General features: G+C 54.1%; 1 protein-coding gene across 3 annotated transcripts in view; it reads right to left on the bottom strand.

The window, feature by feature from the left end:
• The window catches only part of SH3RF3 (SH3 domain containing ring finger 3), a 389,852-nt gene that overhangs the window by 81,328 nt on the left and 291,578 nt on the right, over positions 1 to 16,946 (bottom strand). For all 3 annotated transcript variants that reach the window (XM_057309363.1, XM_026516179.4, XM_026516168.4), the window contains 2 exons: positions 12,443 to 12,522; positions 2,174 to 2,344 (listed from right to left, as the gene is read on the bottom strand). In XM_057309363.1, coding sequence (XP_057165346.1) covers positions 2,174 to 2,344; positions 12,443 to 12,522 — 251 coding nt within the window. The remainder of the gene's footprint in view (positions 1 to 2,173; positions 2,345 to 12,442; positions 12,523 to 16,946) is intronic.

Here is a 16,946-nt window from a genome sequence, read left to right on the forward strand (position 1 = left end):
GGCACAAATACTAAAACAATGCAAGGTAATCCTGTAGGCAAATGACGCCCAGAGCTCAAGCCTGGCAGCTGAGCACCCCTTATAAAACCTTCATGGGGGCTTACTTTCAATGTAAATAGTTAAGAAACAACAAAAGAACCCTGAGAATCAATATCAATCAAATATTTTGTACCAGAGCTGCTGCCCTGATTCATTCTAAGAAACAGCTGTGTCTGTCCCCACACACATCCAGAAAGAGTGGATGATTCAGCCACGTCCCACGAGGCGTGGACATATCTGGCACCTAGTGGGAAGCAGTGGCAAGGACCCATCCCCCTCTGGACACGGCCGCCTTCTCATTTCTTCCGGCCTCTGGGAAAGGGCCTCTGGGAAAGTGTCCTTCTTAGGCGTGTCGGGGGACTTGCAGTTTCATACCAGAAATAGATGCCCTTTCACCTCAAGTTTCCTGATGAAACCAGTTTCCAGTGTTTAAGAAATACAAGGGGAACACAGCAATGCTGAAAATGGGCTGTAGCCCTTTGACCTCCGTGTACTTGCACCAAACTCATGCACTGGTGGTGAGTGTGCAAGCTATGTCAGAGCCTGGGGGCTTGGAAGTTTCTGTGGGTTCAGTTTCAGGGATCAAATGTCTGCCATTTGTCCAAGAGCTGGGTAAAGTCCCCTTCTGTCCTCTCAGAGACTTGATCGTGAAACACCAGAAGCTACGTGAGGGTGAGAACAGGCAGTGCCAGGTCCATCACCAGGTCGGGGAACCCCACGCCGTGTGGCTCGGCACCGCTGGGCCAGGACTTCAGTCAGGGATGGGCTGTGGGCCACTAAGCCAGGGTTTCGGAAGAACCACCACGCGAAGGAGGGCCTCCTGGAAAAGGAGGCAGCTGTCTGACCACAGGCAGAGCCTTCCTTTCTCCGCCCCCAGAGCTGCACTGGAATTCACGGCTAGCAAGGAACTCTGTCAGTGGGCCAGCCAAAACCAGGAATAGTTTAAAAGATATATTTATTTGAGAGAGAGAACAAGTGGAAGGGGCAGAGGGAGAGGGAGAGAGAATCTTAAGCAGACTCTGTGCTGAGCGTGGACCCCAACATGGAACTCGAACTCATGACCCTGAGATCATGACCTGAGGCCGAAACCAAGAGTCAGACGCTCAAATGACTGCACCACCCAGGTGCCTCGTGACTTTAAAAAAAAAAAAATCACATCGGCTACCTATCGAACTCACTTTTACCCTAGGAAAAAATTTGTAAAACTTGAATAAAGTGGGCTCACAAATGTTGGGCCTTTCCAGGAGGGCCCAGATGACATATGAGCAAGGCCACGTCATGGCCAGCAGCACTCCTCTGGGTGCTTTGGGTAGTATGAATCAGTCTAGCCGTCGGTGCAAGGTCTAGGCATTATTTAATTGTCTTCCGGTAGTCTTGTTCCGGGGCGAGCAGAAACCCAGGGGCCATGTCTTCAGCTGACGTCCTTGTGCTGTGCTCATGAAAGGTTTCCATGAGTGAGACTGACAAATAAAATCAACAGTGGACCCCTCGTCTCAGCGGGAAATTCTCAGACAACTCCAGATAACTTCTTGAGCTTATTTTTGAAATTGTATTTTCTGTTTTATAAAAATGATATAACAGGAAATTTGCAAAAGACAGGAAAGCACAAGGAAGAAGAAAATTTTTAATTACTTCTAATGCCCTCACTCAGTAACAATTGCTAGCTTTTGAGAAGGTATGTTTTTCCTTTGCGTGTACGCATGGGTGTGTTATATGCGTAACAGGTTTATGTGTATCTCACACACACACACCAGCTGTACTCACACTGGATGTGCAGGTACACGTGCACACACACACTTGAGCTCACACTCTCTTGAGTGGCCTTCCAGCCCCACTTAGTGCTGTTGCCCTGACCCCAGCTCCTTCTCCCATCTTCTCCCCTCACAGCCAGTGTCTGCTGAGGGAATGACAAGCTAAACCTAATTCAGAAGGGGAAAATCTTGGCATGTGGAACCCTCGCCCAAGGAGAGCTCTGAGCTCACGTGGCAAAATCCTGTGGGCAGGGGAGCCCTCGTGACCTCTGGACTGTGTATTTTGGCTTGCTCAGACCACAGCATGACCTCCAGGCAGCAACCAGCTGCAGGGGACGTGGGGGGTGTGCTCCCTCCTCTCCCAGGCAGTGAAGCAGCCTCACCTGGAGACAGGAGTCACGTAGTTTCCTGGGAACACCCCAGACAGCCCAGTCCTCAGGGACGTCCCCTTGAACCAGCCATCCTGACACTTCTCTAGGACACGGTACATCTCGCCCTTCCGCAGCTCCAACTCGTCATTCTTCTGGGGCTTGTAAGCATAGAGCGCCAGGTACCTATCGGAAGAAGAGTAGGGCCAAGGATAAATGATGCCCGGCAGGGTGGGCATGTGCCATCTGGCATCACCTATATCACAGGTGGGCTCATCTCTGGATGAGTCCCACCTAAAAGGAGTGGCTGATGCCTCCAGGGCTTGTGCACACCATGCCTGACCTACTCTTCATGATAAACCACTGCAGGGGTGCAGGGAAGGGAGAGTAGCCAGCACTGCTATCGCCCACCTAGAGAACCAGGTAGACAGAGCTCTGCCTCTTGCTCCTAGAGCGCAGGTCACTCCACAGCCCTGCACTGGCTGACCCGGGCTGACACAGGCAAGCACTCGGCACCACCCTCCCGTCCGACAGCTCAGCGAGCCTACAGGACTCATCCGAGGTCCTGGAGGCTGGGCCAGAACTGGATCACAGGTCTTTGGGCCCCACCATCTAAGGCCCGATGCTCTGAGCCACAGAAAACTCTAGAAAAAACAAAAAATGAACCAGGCAAGTTTGGGGCTGCATTTTCCTTGTTTCATCTAACTAGTTCCTGGGTTACCTGCCTGGTTCATTGAATCAGTCTGAGCTGGAGGAGGCCCCAAAGGCCCTTTTAAAGAAAAGGCAGTCCAGTTAGGGAATTCTCGGTTGCATGCTTCCTTGCAATATTTGTGCCATGACTAATAATTTAAATACTTTTCTCTTAAGCCTACTTGAAGACAAACCAAGAACAAACTCAGTGGTGTAAATCCTGGCCTAGGGTTTAGAAGTTGGGCTTGTAACTTAGCCCATGACACTGGGGTACGCCTCTCTCGTCACACACCTCATGAGACCTCAATCCCCAACCCCACAGGGCACTTGCAAGGACTGGATAATACTTGCAAAGTGCTTTGCTACTTTGGGAGCTTGGGAAAATGGGTTTTAAATTGATAGAGAATGGTATCAGGCAACCGTGTTACTGACAAGATCCAGGAGGAGAGTTGGTGAGGCTTCAGCTCAATGAGAAACAAAAGACGGGTGTTACAGAAGTGTCATCTCTAGGATCTCCTACCAGGACGGATGGCTTGGGTGGCCATGTTCACCCTTCCCAGACCCCCTAGAGCACCCTCCTGACCCTGGGAGAGGTCTTCTCAGGAGGTGAATACAGAAACGGGAATGACTCACTAGGGTTCAAGCAAGAAGAAAGGAGGCCCCCCGAGGCCCAGAGGCCCGGTGAGGAACACGCTACGACAGAACGGGAACCTGTAAGATGTCCTGTCCTTAACATAACGTAAAATAAGGTAAAACAACATAAAAGCTGCCCGCTCTCACCCCTGACCCTACAAACTGCCAGTGCCTCTGTTTCATTCAGTGGAGGCCTTGCCTGGTTAATTTCCTTTGTTTACAGGTCACCCCCCACTCCTCCCTCTTCTCTTCTCGATGAAAGGATGGCTTACATCTTCATTTCTCTCTCTGTTTGAAAAGATAAATACCAACAGACAGGAAGGACTCAGGGCTTCAGGAAGGATAAAGGAAGCCATCACTGGAGGGGACCCCCTTGCTTATCATGGGCAGAAAGATTCATGTTTTTGACGCAAGGCCCAGGTGACAAAGAGAACCCGGGGTGTCATCTGTCTGTTTTCACATCTGATGACTCGCAGGAGCTCTCTGATGGTGACAGAGAAAGGACCACAAATAGGATAGTCACGTGGCAACTGCGTTTGCGCCCTGGACACCGGCTTGCCCTTTAACCACTCGGGGACGGCCTCACGTGGGGAGGCGTAGGCCAGGCTCAGGCAAGGGCAGGATGAACACAAGAGGAAAGGACAGGAGACGGCTGGGGCCGTGGGAGTCTTGTGAACAACAGCGACGTATGCCTTTTGTGCCTGCTCTCAAGGAAATGTAATTGAAGCATAAATCCTGTTTGCCTGCCTCCTTCTGTCTCTTCATGGTGTGAGAACAATCTTTTTGATTCTGTGAATACACAGTGGCCAGGAGTACAGTGCCAAGCTGGGGGTGATGGCGCCTTGGGCTGTGTGTGTGCACAACACAGACCTCAGCAAACAATCACGTTTTGTTGGTCAGGGAGGGAGGAACCACATGCTGCCTTTGTTCCCTTCCGCCAGCAGGGGCAACAGGCCCCGGGCCCTCCTCCCTGGCTTGGTCAACAAGGTGTGGGCACCGACGTCCACTGCACCCACTCCCGGAGCCAGTGCCAAACCTGGAGGCCCCTGTAGAGCAGTGATGCCACCACATGAGGCCCACCACTAGCCTGTGCCCCGCCAGCTGCCTCCTCGACCCCCAGGCCCAGGAGGAGACCACGTCCTGCGCATCTTGGGCACATCCTCCTCCTCCCTCTGGGCTCCTGGCTGTCCGAGGACTGGGCCAGCAGGCCATCACCTGTGTCCTGAAGTGGTGCTCCACAGCATCCTACCTGCCTGGGCTCGGCCTGAACCCCTTTCACTAGTGGATGTTCAAGACTGGCCGACCTCCTCAAAGAGGGCACCGTGCTGGACAGTTGAAGTGCCCTGCTCTTCCACTCTCACTGAGGAATCCTGAGCAGTTGAGTCCTCCCATGACAGATCATCCTGCCCTTAGCTGGGATCCTGGTGCGAGGCAGCCACCTGCCACTGTGCAGCATGTGTACCTCCTGAGGAGGGCGGGAGCCAGTGCAGAGGGAGCCCGGTCCAGCCCCGAGGAAGCGGACCGCGAGTGCACGTCGCCAGCTGCGGTTCCCAGCAAACCTTGGCTCAGGGCAGCTCTACACCGAGGTGTTCCCCCAATATGCTAAATTTGCCCCATGTTCCCCTCTATCGGAGCTCTCGTCTCTCATCCTGCTGCCCTCCACTCCCCCACTACACGGTATTCTCCACAATGGTAGAGATTTTCATCTGTTTTGTTTGCTGATCTACCCCCAGGATCCAGAATGTGCCTGGCATAGAGGAGACACCCAATAAATACCTGTTTTATAAAAGAAGCATAAAATAGGGGCTCTGGGGTTGAGACTAAGACGAAGGCTCCTGAAGGGAAGTGTCTCTGTGTGTGCATCTGCATGTGTGTGGGCACGTACCAGAAAGTGTTTCATACAGCCCCAAGGTCTGCCAGCCGACCTTGAGCACAGAAACAAGTGCAAACAGGTACCAGCTTTCCTCATTCAGGAGGTCAGGATGGAGTTGGGACTGTGCCAGGAGGGGACGGGCACCATGCGGAGGCAAGAAAAGGCAGAAGGGACAGGGCTGCGGGGTGCTGGTGTCTCAGGGGTGAGGAGAAGAGTGAAAAGGAGAAGCAGAGGGTGAACACAGGACAAGAGGGCAGAGAGAGCTGAGTCCATCCAGGAGGGAGCTGAGCTGAGCTGAGCTGCCCTAGAGAACCCAGACAGACAGAAGCAAGCAGAGAAGGCAGTGAGCTGGGGGAGGGAGGAAAACAACTGAGGTGTGAGGTATGTGGGTGAGAGGTGAGTCAAAGAGGGGAGGAGAAACAGGAGTTGAAAAGCTTCTATTTACAGAGTTTCCAAACCGGCTTGTCCAGCTCCTGGGAGGGGGAAGTCAAGGAGCTCTCTAAACACGGGCCTGTGGGTGGCCCAGAGAAGGTAGCTTTGACAGGGGCTTTCTCTTTGCTCCTCCACCTATCCTTGCAGCCCCTGGGACCAGGGTGACTTCTGCGTGCCACCTGCACCGTCCACCTGCCGAGTGGAGTTTGAAGCTACGGACAGAGGGACACCTGCCAATCATGAGCCCTGCCAGTGAGAGGACAGACCCCAGGCAAGTGTGTAAGGCTCACGTTGGCACAGGAGCCTGAGGACTGGCACCTGCACCTGCCTACACCAGGCTCAGCGAGAGATGTGCATCAGCCCCCAAATGCCACAGTGCGGGAAGCACACTGCAGATTTAAAAAACCAAGCAAGTGTTAGTAAGTGCAGTAAATACCCCATGAACCATCTGCACTGTTTGACAGTCATGTTCGAGATCCTGGGGGAGTAGCCATCAAATAACTGAAAGTTAGTTGTCTTTTGGGAAGGAGACGATTATCTTTCCCTCAACATTTGAAGATCTCTATGCCACTTAACAGAAAAAACACTTTGCATTCAGTTCTCAGCACAAAAGGGGAGTTTCCATCCTTTCCCATCAAAACAAAAATGAAAAAATAAAGAAGATTCCTTTACATCACGGGCGTCAAGCCATCCTGATGAAGACTCTTCAGTCAGAACTCTTCTATCAAACTTCCATTTTTATTTTAGATGAACACAGACATGTTCCCGATGACGTAACAAAAGCAGGAAAAAGAGCAACCTGGAGGCAAACGTGGCTAAACAGCGCTGCCCGGTCTGTCCGACGTGGGCTAAGAGTAGAGGCCCGCAGAGCCACCGAGCAGGGGCCCGGGTGCCTTCCCACAGCCCGCAGTCATGCTCTGGCACAGGACTGCCGAGAGACCGCGTCACTGTGGGGAGGGTGCGATGAGACAGACTTGGATCTTACGCTACATCGTGCCCCTTCACGTGGGAGGTCTGCATTCTTAGCAGTGGGCGGTCAGTATTTCCCTCACAGTTTCTGGTATTCTACTCATTCAATGCTCAGGGAGCAGACGCCTCTTGGGTCCTACCAATGGGTGTCATTTCCAGGGATGCCATCACTTCCAAGGGACGACCCGTCCCTATTCTTCCAAATACGTCTCTAAACTCTCCATCGTACCTCAGGATTTCTAACTGTACCTTTTTTATAAGCGGTCTATGTCTGGGCACCCTAAGAACAGCCGTGCAGAGCTCCACGCCCAGCGCAGGTACGCTGGGTCACCAGCTAAGGCCGCACGAGGGTAGAAGGGCAGGGGAGGGGCGTTTGCCAGGTGCCAGCCTCTCACAGGGTCTTGCTTAAGCCCCATGTGAACTCTGAGACCAGGATGACCCCTCATTTCTCAGCTGAGGAAAAGAAGGCTCAGAAAGTGGAGGATCTGTGTTTCTGCAGCGAGCTGGAAGCCGACGGGGCTCTGTGGCCACAAGGATGGGGCGGGGTGCTATGGGAGGCTGTGGAGGAGGCTGGCAGTTCCTGCTGAGGTTGGCCCGGGCCAGGCTGGGTTCTGGAGCCAGGGAGCCCCTGTGGCCACTGCACTGGGAGGGGCTGCCCGGTTTGCAGCGGGGGACTGATGAGCGTGCTCTTCTCATCTTTATTTCTAATTTGTTCTGTGGACGACTAATCTCTCCTCTGGTCTCAATACTTCAAGTCCGGCCTCTAGGTGTGCGTTGCTGGGGAAACTGGAACGTAAATAAACTGACTTCACCTTGAAAAATCTCTGCCCCTCCCACTTATTTTTCCTTTGGGTGCCTCAGAGAGAAAAGCAGAAGCAGATGGCTCTGCGGGTCGTTTTTCTGCACGTGGTGTCTGCAGATCCGGCCCGTGGCTCGTGCTGGGGAGAGGTGCTGGCCTGGGGTGGGGAAATTTGTCATTCGGCACTGGCTTTCTTTAGGAAAGACCCAAGAAAAAGCCGGGGACAGACCCCGAGTGAACAGTGGACGGCCCCGCCCACTGTCAGCGGACGCCTGCAGCCCTCCTGGTCCCTGCTCTAAGCACCGGACAACCACGGCAGTGTCACTTCATCGCTCCCTTTTCACCATGTCCCCTCCACTGCGTGCAGCCAGACCTGCCTTGCTGAAGGTCCCTGAGCGAGCTTGGTGGCCCCCTCAGTGCTCAGAGTGGCAGGCCAGTCCTCACGGTGCCTGCAGGGGCCACGCGGGCCCGGCATGACGGAGGCGGGTCCCGTGTGGTCCTCATCCGACGGTTCCCAGGGCCCATTCTCACTTTCCATTCCTTTAAAAGGCCTTTTCAGCTCAACATAGACATCCACAGACGGCTCAGGGTCATCTCAAAAACATGTGTGGATCACGCAGGGACTGCTCCTGCAGGCCTGGGAGTCACTTCACACACAAAGGTGGGTACTAAAAATACCTTATTTAAGGCAGTAGTAGGAGAACGTGGTTCAGAGAGCTATCTCCCCCGCCATCCTGTAGGCTATATGGGGCTTTCAGATTATAAGGTGCTCCCTCCTCCAGCCTGAAGCAGTCCTGCGAGTGTGAGCCCCGGGGCAAGGTCAGGCCCCGCACCCCCTGCCCTGAGGTGCCCTTCTGTGCACACACGGAAGCAGCTGTCAGCTGTGGCCACTCGGCCTGGCATCATGCACCGTGTGCTTTTACTGGCAGCCTACTGGATATCTCCAAGGATACCGTCACTCACCCGTATTACTTGCTCATTTCTATAGCAAGACGTTCACTTGTGTTAATTATCTACAGTTTTCTTCAGCTCTAATCAAGCAGTGAATTGAAGTATTTTAGTGCCTTCATTAATTTCACACTCCTTTTCCTCTATATGATGGCTTGCTCATGTCTTTTCTAGAATAGGTAAAAGATTCTTTTCAATTACTCCTGTGAAGTGTCCTGCTCCTGCTCTTCTGGTTACCAGGGTCACGCCAGCTCAGGTTAGCAAGACACATGCCCAGTCCCTGGCTGTACCATTTGATGGATGTCTACAGAATGACGGCCAGGTGCGGCCAGGTGGTGGAGGAGCCTGCCCCTGGAGCACCCACTCTGGGGAAGGGGGAGACAGCATAGGTGCACATCGGGGTCTGCATAGGATGCTCTGGGGTCGGCGGGGGCACTACCTATGCTCAGAAAGCCACGTAAGTCCTCCTGGAGGACGTGGCAGCTGAGCTGGGGAGGTGTGAGCCGATGCAGGGTTGCAGATGAGGCTGACTGTGGCTACAAAGGCTCAGAGGGGGAGTGTTTGGGGAAATGTCATGAAGCCATGGAGTGGCCAGTTCTTCACCTAGGACTTCCAGTCTGCAGGCAGCCCCACTCCCTCTGCCCCACCCTCCCGGTCTTTCTCTGGCTCCCACGAAGACTTCGCTGGTGGCGTGCAAGTAGCTACACGCTTCAGGAGGCTCTTGGTTTTCCCCCAGGGCTAAACGGTACCCATCTGTCTGTGGAAGTTTCCTTCTCAGATGGCGCACTGTGCTCAGGTCTCTGAGTAAGGAGGCTCTTAGAGCCCACAGCTCTGCCTGCCCTTGGCTCACAGGTACATAGATAGACCTGCAGGCACTGGGACACACAGGGAGCAGCAGTCTGGCTTGTGCTGGCCCACCTGATACCCGTGTTTCTGCTCGTCCTCTGGCATGAGAGAGTCCTCAGCAGAGCGTCCAAGAGACTGGGCCAAGCTGGGGTGAGACTCTGGAGCTGGCTCAGCCCCTTGCTTTGTCTGGCCCTCCCCTCTGTCCGCCCCTTTGGTCCCCTGTCTGGCTCTGAGATGCCTGCGTTAAAGGGGAGGTGAGAATTTTAAACCCCAGCCTGAGAGGTGGCCTACTCCCAAGCATACTGTAATGCTGTAGCCCTTCCAGGTGGGCCTTCTCTGCCCTGACACTTGCTTCTGTCCCTGGGAGGCACGGCGGGTCACGCAGATGAAGGGCAGCGAGCCCAACAGCCAGGGGTGGACTTTGGGTGGCTTCCCAACACTGCAGATGTTAGCAGGGAAAGCACGGACCCCACGGATCCGAAGGCCAGCAGTCACCTCCATGCGCTGGGTGGGCAAACTGAGACCCCTTGTTTGTGTTTCAGGGCTACGGGGTCCCTAGGAAGTCCATGCCAGCAGACACCTTCCTACGCTAGGAGAAGGACGTAAGAACACCCTGCTACTGAAGGTGGACCTGAGGGGTCCGCCCTTTCCACCATGTGGGCTTGTGACCCAGGCGCAGGACCCGAGCCATGGCGGTCAGACTCACGTGCCATGAGGATAACTGAACGAGGGACCGTGGGAGGGACTGCAGCCCTGACTGTCCTCAGCCTGGCACTGTGGGGCACTCCCCAAGGCCCCAGGGTCACTCCCGTGTGCAGACTCCCCGGCTCACAGCAGCAGGTGTCGCTGCCGCCGCCTTGTGAAGGCAGCACTTCTCACCTTCAATCTCAAACTTTGGAACGTGACTTTTGTACGGTTTTGGGAAGAACAGGGAGATAAAGAGCAACCAGACTCCCCCCACAGATCCCTGTCACCGGAACACGTGGGACGGCTAACTTGGTGGAGCTCAAGAGGATGGGCTAGTCCCCTGCTTGATGGGCTGATGAGGTCAGCCTCACCCTCTCCTCCCTGGGAACAAAATAACAAATGCGATTTCAAAGGCCATGCTCTCAAAATGGATCATGCAGAAAGCTGTACGCGGTCTCCCCTGGCCTGTTGCTTGTTACACGGCAGAAACAGCCTCAAAGAGCACATGTTTAACTCTCAACAGCCAATCCCAGCACACTGGCCACGACTTGTCTGCTGCTCAGATGACCGCTGTCACCAGCAGTCACATGACTGCCAAAATGCTTATCATCTTTTCAACGACATTATCTGACACATAAGTCTCCCTTATGTTCCTCAAATGAAAATCTCCACCCAAATAGGGACTCTGTGCTCTGGGGGGAGGCAGATAGGGAGGGGGCAGAGGGCTGGGAACTACAGTGGCCTCCTCATCTCCCAGGGCAGAGCAGGGACAGGAGAAAGAGGTCACTCCATACTCTATACCAAATTAAAAAGCCCTGCATGACATGGAAGGTCTGGGCATGGCTGAGGTCTCCAGTATGTACTCACAATACTCCTGGGCTGTATTAACAACTTCTGCGTCTCCAAGACAGAGCAGCCTTCTTGGTGGCTGACCTGATGTGTAACTGCTGGAGGCTTTGGGCTGATACCAGAGGCCCTTTGCACTCAGGATGGGGAAGGCTTTGGCCATCAGAACAAGGAAAAAGTTACTGAGGGCATGTGTGCCTCATTTGGGGGGAACCCCAAAATGAAACTCCTGGGCCTTGTCCTTGAAGAGCTCCCTGTGTCCTGTCTCTCATTTGGGCAAGCACATTAGGGCCTAATGGTCTCCTGTGGGTGATGGTCTACTTCCTCAGAGACAGGGTCCTGAATCCAGTTCTTCAAGAAGAGCAAGGCCTTCACTACCCATCCTTCCCTCCTTAGCCCCCAGGCTTGAGTGGGAGCCAATGGAGCTTATCAGGACACCAGGTCAGAAGAGAGCATCTTCCGTCCAGTGTTGGTGAAACCTTGAATTTCAGCCTGAAGACACCTAAAGGTAGCTTACTAATCAATATTCCCCTCAGGAAGCTAGGTAAAAAATAGGTAAGTCTTAATTTCCTTTTGTTTAGTTGGTTGTGGGAATAATGCAATCACAGCAGTGGGCAGATAAAGGGAGATGCTCAGGGATTCCTATCTGCCACCAAATAGAGACAAGCACTTCACCTGTGTGTAAGAAGGCAGGTGAACATGCACTGGTATATTTAAGCTTCTAGGAAACCTCTGAAGCTTGGCAACTTGCTTTTTTTGTTGCTGCTGTTGGTCTGTTTGGTTTTCGCTGGGAATATCTTCTGTTCTGCAGCCGTGCAGGCTCTGTGTCCCTCTGACCTGCACTGGGTCTGCGGACTGTTCAACTTTGCCGTGTTGTTTGCCAGATTCAGATTCTCCACCTCAAAACATTCATTCAAGTAACTGAACTCATTGCCAAATAAAAGAGTAGAAGGCAGTCTAATTTTTCAGAACACTATTTAAATGGAGAATTTTTAAACTGCACGTAGCTCTTAAGAGCTGTAATTTAACAAGAGCAAATTTTCTAAACCAGATAAGCATCTCGTTTCCTGGCAGTGATTCATCTGGTTATATTTGGGGTGATGTGCGGCTGCTATGATATGAGCTACACTAACTGTAGGGCAGTTGTGGCTGTGCAAACACGGAGCTACTTGTGAGCACTTGGTAACCAGCTACCGTCCCGGGCCGGCCAGACCACCCGCCGCGCGGGTCCCCCTCTGTCCTCCACACCTCCTCACGGGCCTCCGGGGTCTTCTCCGTGCTGTGGCTGGTCTGCTCCGGACTGGCCAGTGCCTATGCCACCAAATATCTTGAATATCCCCCTTCTTATAAATGTCCTGGGGACAGTGACATTGAAAGAACCTGAGAGACTTTTGTTTTCCACACTCTCTTGTCAGCAGTATTTCTGGATACATGTAACTAAACTGTCTAGTAGGTAACAAATCAGAAACTCCTAGGGAAACTGTACGTGGACATGCTAGCAGAGGTGGGAGGGAGGTGCCGAGGCACAGGAAGGACCCCAAAAACATAAATGGCAGCTCACACGTTGAGGGGCAGCTGGACTTTGGGAGCTGTGGCTTGCTGTTCAGCCGCTGGGGCGGGTCCGGCCGAGGAAGAGGAGTCCTGGAAACAGACAAGAGGAGACAGCAGTGAGTTGACAGGAGGCTCCTGCCCCAGGGAAGAGAAAGGCGAAGCCAGGCTGGAGTCCAGAGACACCTGGTCTCTCCTCAGCGGCCTCATCTTCCAGCCTTCAAAACTCTCAAGTTCCACTTGCCTGGGTTGTTTGTTAATAACATTTTCCCCCCAGCCCACTGGAGGAGCTTGGTGCCACGGACACCTGTCCCAAAGCAGCTGGCAAGCACCCCCCAGGAACGGCTCAGAGAGTCACCTCTTGGGCCTGGGCCTGGGTTGGTCAGCATCACACTGTGTTTAACATAGAAAAAGACAGTGTGGGAGACCTGTTTAATTCTTAGAATTTGAATTAATTATTCTTGTGTTTGTCAAAAACCCAGACAAAACCTTTCATGTGACAAAGCACAAGTTATGTAAAGGCTGCATTCTCGGGGCTGAAGGTTAGCCCCTAAGGAAAACTGGTCCTGTGGCAGTGACAGGAGGACAGGTGTTGGAGAACAAGCATCCCCCACATCACCCCTGGGGCGCTGAAGGCTAAGGGTCCACAGGCAGGGAGACTGCTGGAGGAGTGGTCTACTTTGAGATGCTTCCCACTAAGCCTGCGGTGCATGTTAAACTGGCCAAGGAATTGTTTAAGGGCCAAGCAGAGGGGCCTGGGCCACACAATGATTTTGCTGAGGTGACTTTTGCACAGGGAATCCTGCAGAGCCAGATGTAAGGGGCAGCACTGTCCGCAGCCCCTCAGCAGCTGCCTGCCTGTCCTGCCCCAGCCCGCCCCAGGGCAGCACCCTTCTTCCTGGGCAGAGGTATTACATGCCACAGTGAGTTGGACTATGTCCCCCCCAAAAGAGATGCCCAAGCCACAGTCCCTGATATCTGTGAGGGTGACCTTGTTTGGAATAAGAGTCTTTGCAGATAGAGTATAAGGTTGGGATCAACCTGAGATGAGATCACCCTTGAGTACAGCGGGCCCTAATTCTGGTGACGAGTGTCCTTCGAGGAGACAGAAGAGGAGAAGAGAGACACCCAGACGGGGAGAAAGGCCATGCGAAGATGGAGGCTGAGATGGGAGTGATGCAAGGTATCCGGGCAGTCAGAAGCTGGGAGAGACTCTGCTTCAGCCCCCAGAAGTAGCGAATCCTGCCAACACCTTGATTTCAGACTTCTGACCTAAGAACTGATAGAGAGTAACTTCCTGGTGCTTCGAGCCCCCCAGTTTGTGGTACAGTTACAGCAGCCCCAGGAAACTGATACAGAAGGGGACATCTAGGGGTGTTGGGAGGAGGGCGGGATCCATGCCCTTCAAAACCGAGGGAGCCAGGGGTCTCCTCCCTTCCTCAAGGGCACCTTTTAGGCTCCCCAACAAGGGACAGGACAGGGATCCTGGAGGGAGCTGGATCCAGATGAACAGGGAGCCCGACAGGCTTGAGCAGAAGCCTCAGGAGCTGCTCATGCCTTGGCAGAGACGGGTGGGGGAGTGGGCTGCAGGGGGGCTGCCCGTGGCTCTGACTGGCAAAGATGAGCATGGCGCCCCTGGTGGTCCTCAAGTGGGTGAAGGTCCCTAGAAGCAGAAGTCACAGAGATGGATGAGACATGCACAGGGCGCGTGCTCCAGGCAGGCAGAACCAGCCTATATCGCAAGTGACCGTCACGTCCCTTTCTTGCCTGTGTGGAGGCCTGAGGGGGGCATTTCTCATCAACTCACTGACCACTTCTGACCTTGCTCGGCTGACGAGCTCTATGTGCTACCGGCACCCTACTACTCCCTCGCTGGGCCATCAGCTTCCCTCCTCCACCAGACCAGGAAAGCTGCCAGAGACCACAGCACATCCACACCCCTGAGCAGTCAGAAAGTCTGCTGCTTCTTGTTGGGACAACGGGGTGCCTGGCAGAATGAGAATGTGCAAGCAGGAGTGTAACTTCCCTCACGTCTCCCAGGCAACTCCAAGTCTCACAGGAGTTCCTACTCCTGTGCGAGAGAACTTTGATTTTCCAAGGCAGCCCCTTCACGTGTTCCTGTAGCTGATGCAGACGCTGTGTTTCCAGAGCGCTGCGTGGGAGCTAGGCTGAGCAGAGACTTCTTGCTTGCCCATCACACCAGCCCTCTGTCAGAAGGGAGACAGAGACCACTGAAGGCTCAGGATTGTTTCCCTTCAGGATAGTTGCCGGTGGAGTTCACCACAGCTGGCCAGGGACCGTCCTCCACAGAGCTTCCCGCAGGGACCAGAGGGCCCTCCACAGCTGTGGCCACCTGGCTCCAGGACCCCTGGGGTATGAAGGACCCACAGCTCTCCTTATACGGCCGTGGGAGAAAGGTTAGGGCCCTTCGTTCTCTCCCTAGAGCGGGCGTGGGGCAGTAGTGGTCAGCAGAGGTTGGTGAGCAAGTCATCAGCTGAACAAGGTCACAACTGGTGAGTTAATGGGAAGTGGCCCCCTCGCCCCTCGCCACACAGGCAACGCAGTGTGTGATGGGCAGCCAAGCTGTAGGGCTGCTGTGCCCGGGCGGGGCATTTTCTCGGTGCTCACTGACCTCTGCTGACCGCCTGACTGTCAGGACCAGCTCAGGGCACAAACACAGCCTCTGACCCCAGTATGGTGCTCACACTGGGGGGGGACACGCTCTGCACATGTCATGATAGAGGCAGGGCCACAGGAACATATCACAAGGATGTCGCCTGGGGGCTGGGGCCAGAGAGGGCTTCTGTGAGCAGCAGGAAGACCTGTTAAGTGCAGTGGCGAGGGTCAGGTGGGTGAGGCAGGAGCAGAGAGGCCTTCCTGGCAAAGACTGGGAGAGGCAAGCTAAGCATGCTTGAAAAACTGGGAAGAGTGGGAAGGCTGGAGGAGGGACAAGGGAGAAGCCCCCAAGTGCTGTGGAGCCAGGCCGTCCATGGCTCCCTGGGCCGCCGTGCGGGTTCCGGTCTTTACCTTGAGGGCAAAGAGAGGCCCTGAACGGCGGTGGGAGAAAGGTGGAGGGGAGACCAGATCCACACCTTACCCGGGCATCACAACGTGGCAGGGCAACCGGTCCCAGGGACGGAAGGAAAACCTACAGTGATGGTGTCTCCAGGCCAGGGACGTGAGTGTTTCCAAGGGCAAGCCGTCAGCAGCCAGGCTGACTGCTGCCGACAGGCCCAGGAAGCTGAAGGGCAGGGGGATCCCTTCAATATGGGGATGCGGGTACACACAGCATGCTTACAGGGCTGCCGGCTGTCACTGCTGGATGACCAAGGTGGTTCATCCTCCCTGACCCCACTTCCCAGGACACACAAACGACATGGGTCTGGTAGGACTTACATTCCCTGAAGCCGAAACCAAGAGCTGGACGCTTAACTGACTCAGGCACCCGGCTGTCTCCCCGCCTTTTAAAAGTTTTTCATCATTTTAATATCAACACGTGATTATGGTTTCCTGATACATTTTCACAGTAATATAAGAAGAATAACAGGGCTCAATTATTTGAGGTCTGTTTTAAGATCACACTCTGGTTGACGGTGATTCTGTGCGTCCCTGGATTGTACACATGCCATCTTTGTGGCAATGCCAGCAGCAGACAAGAGAGGACCCTGGGGGTGACCCTTCAGATCAGCCACGAGGCAACTGTTGGCAGCAGCACGTGGGGATGGCTCCGAGGCTTGCTGCGCCTGCAAGTCAGCCTGCCTGGGGTCGCTACTCCCCAGTGTCCTTGAGCAGCTCAAGCCCGAATCCAGCAGGATGCAACAATGCACGTGAGCAGGGGAGACAGAAAAGATTGATGTCCATCTGCCAGGCAGGGGGGAGGCCGGCAGGGACTGTGGGCTGGGCCAGAGCTCGTGGCATTAGAGCTCCAGACCCCATCTTTGCTGGCATCTGCCAGCTCCTGGGGACCAAACGCAGGACACACCATGTGGTAGAGTGTCAGGAGGCTCAGGGGGACCAGGGGGCTGTGCGGGCACGTAGGACCATCTGAGACCCAGGACTGCACCTAAATAAAGCTGGGTGGGGGGCGCTTCTCACAGCTTTGCTGGAAACCTGGCTTCCAGCTGAGACTTATGGCCAATGCTATAAAGCAAATACGTGGGACTGCACAGCAAACCATCACTTGGAGCTGCAGTAGAACAGCAGAGAGATCACACAGGGGAAACGTTTTTTTCTCCAAGGTCAAGATGGACAGTATCGAGGACTAAAGCTCAACAGAGTGTGGGTTCCTGTCTTGCTCTTCTGGGCAATGCGATGCAGAGCCCAAGGCAAAAGGCCTTTCAGGGCACCTGCTGAGTAGTGGCCACGCTGGGCCAGGCACTGTCGTCAGGGATATAAAATTCGGAAAGTGTGACTTTCTGATGGAGACGGGGTTTCCATCCATCCTACTCTGAATCAGATCTTCATTTTTGTTACCGTCAGTAGGAGCTGATTAGAAATGTTGCTGGGGCCAAGGGGTG

Source organism: Ursus arctos, unplaced genomic scaffold (genome assembly GCF_023065955.2).
Source record: "Ursus arctos isolate Adak ecotype North America unplaced genomic scaffold, UrsArc2.0 scaffold_8, whole genome shotgun sequence".
Taxonomy (NCBI): domain Eukaryota; kingdom Metazoa; phylum Chordata; class Mammalia; order Carnivora; family Ursidae; genus Ursus; species Ursus arctos.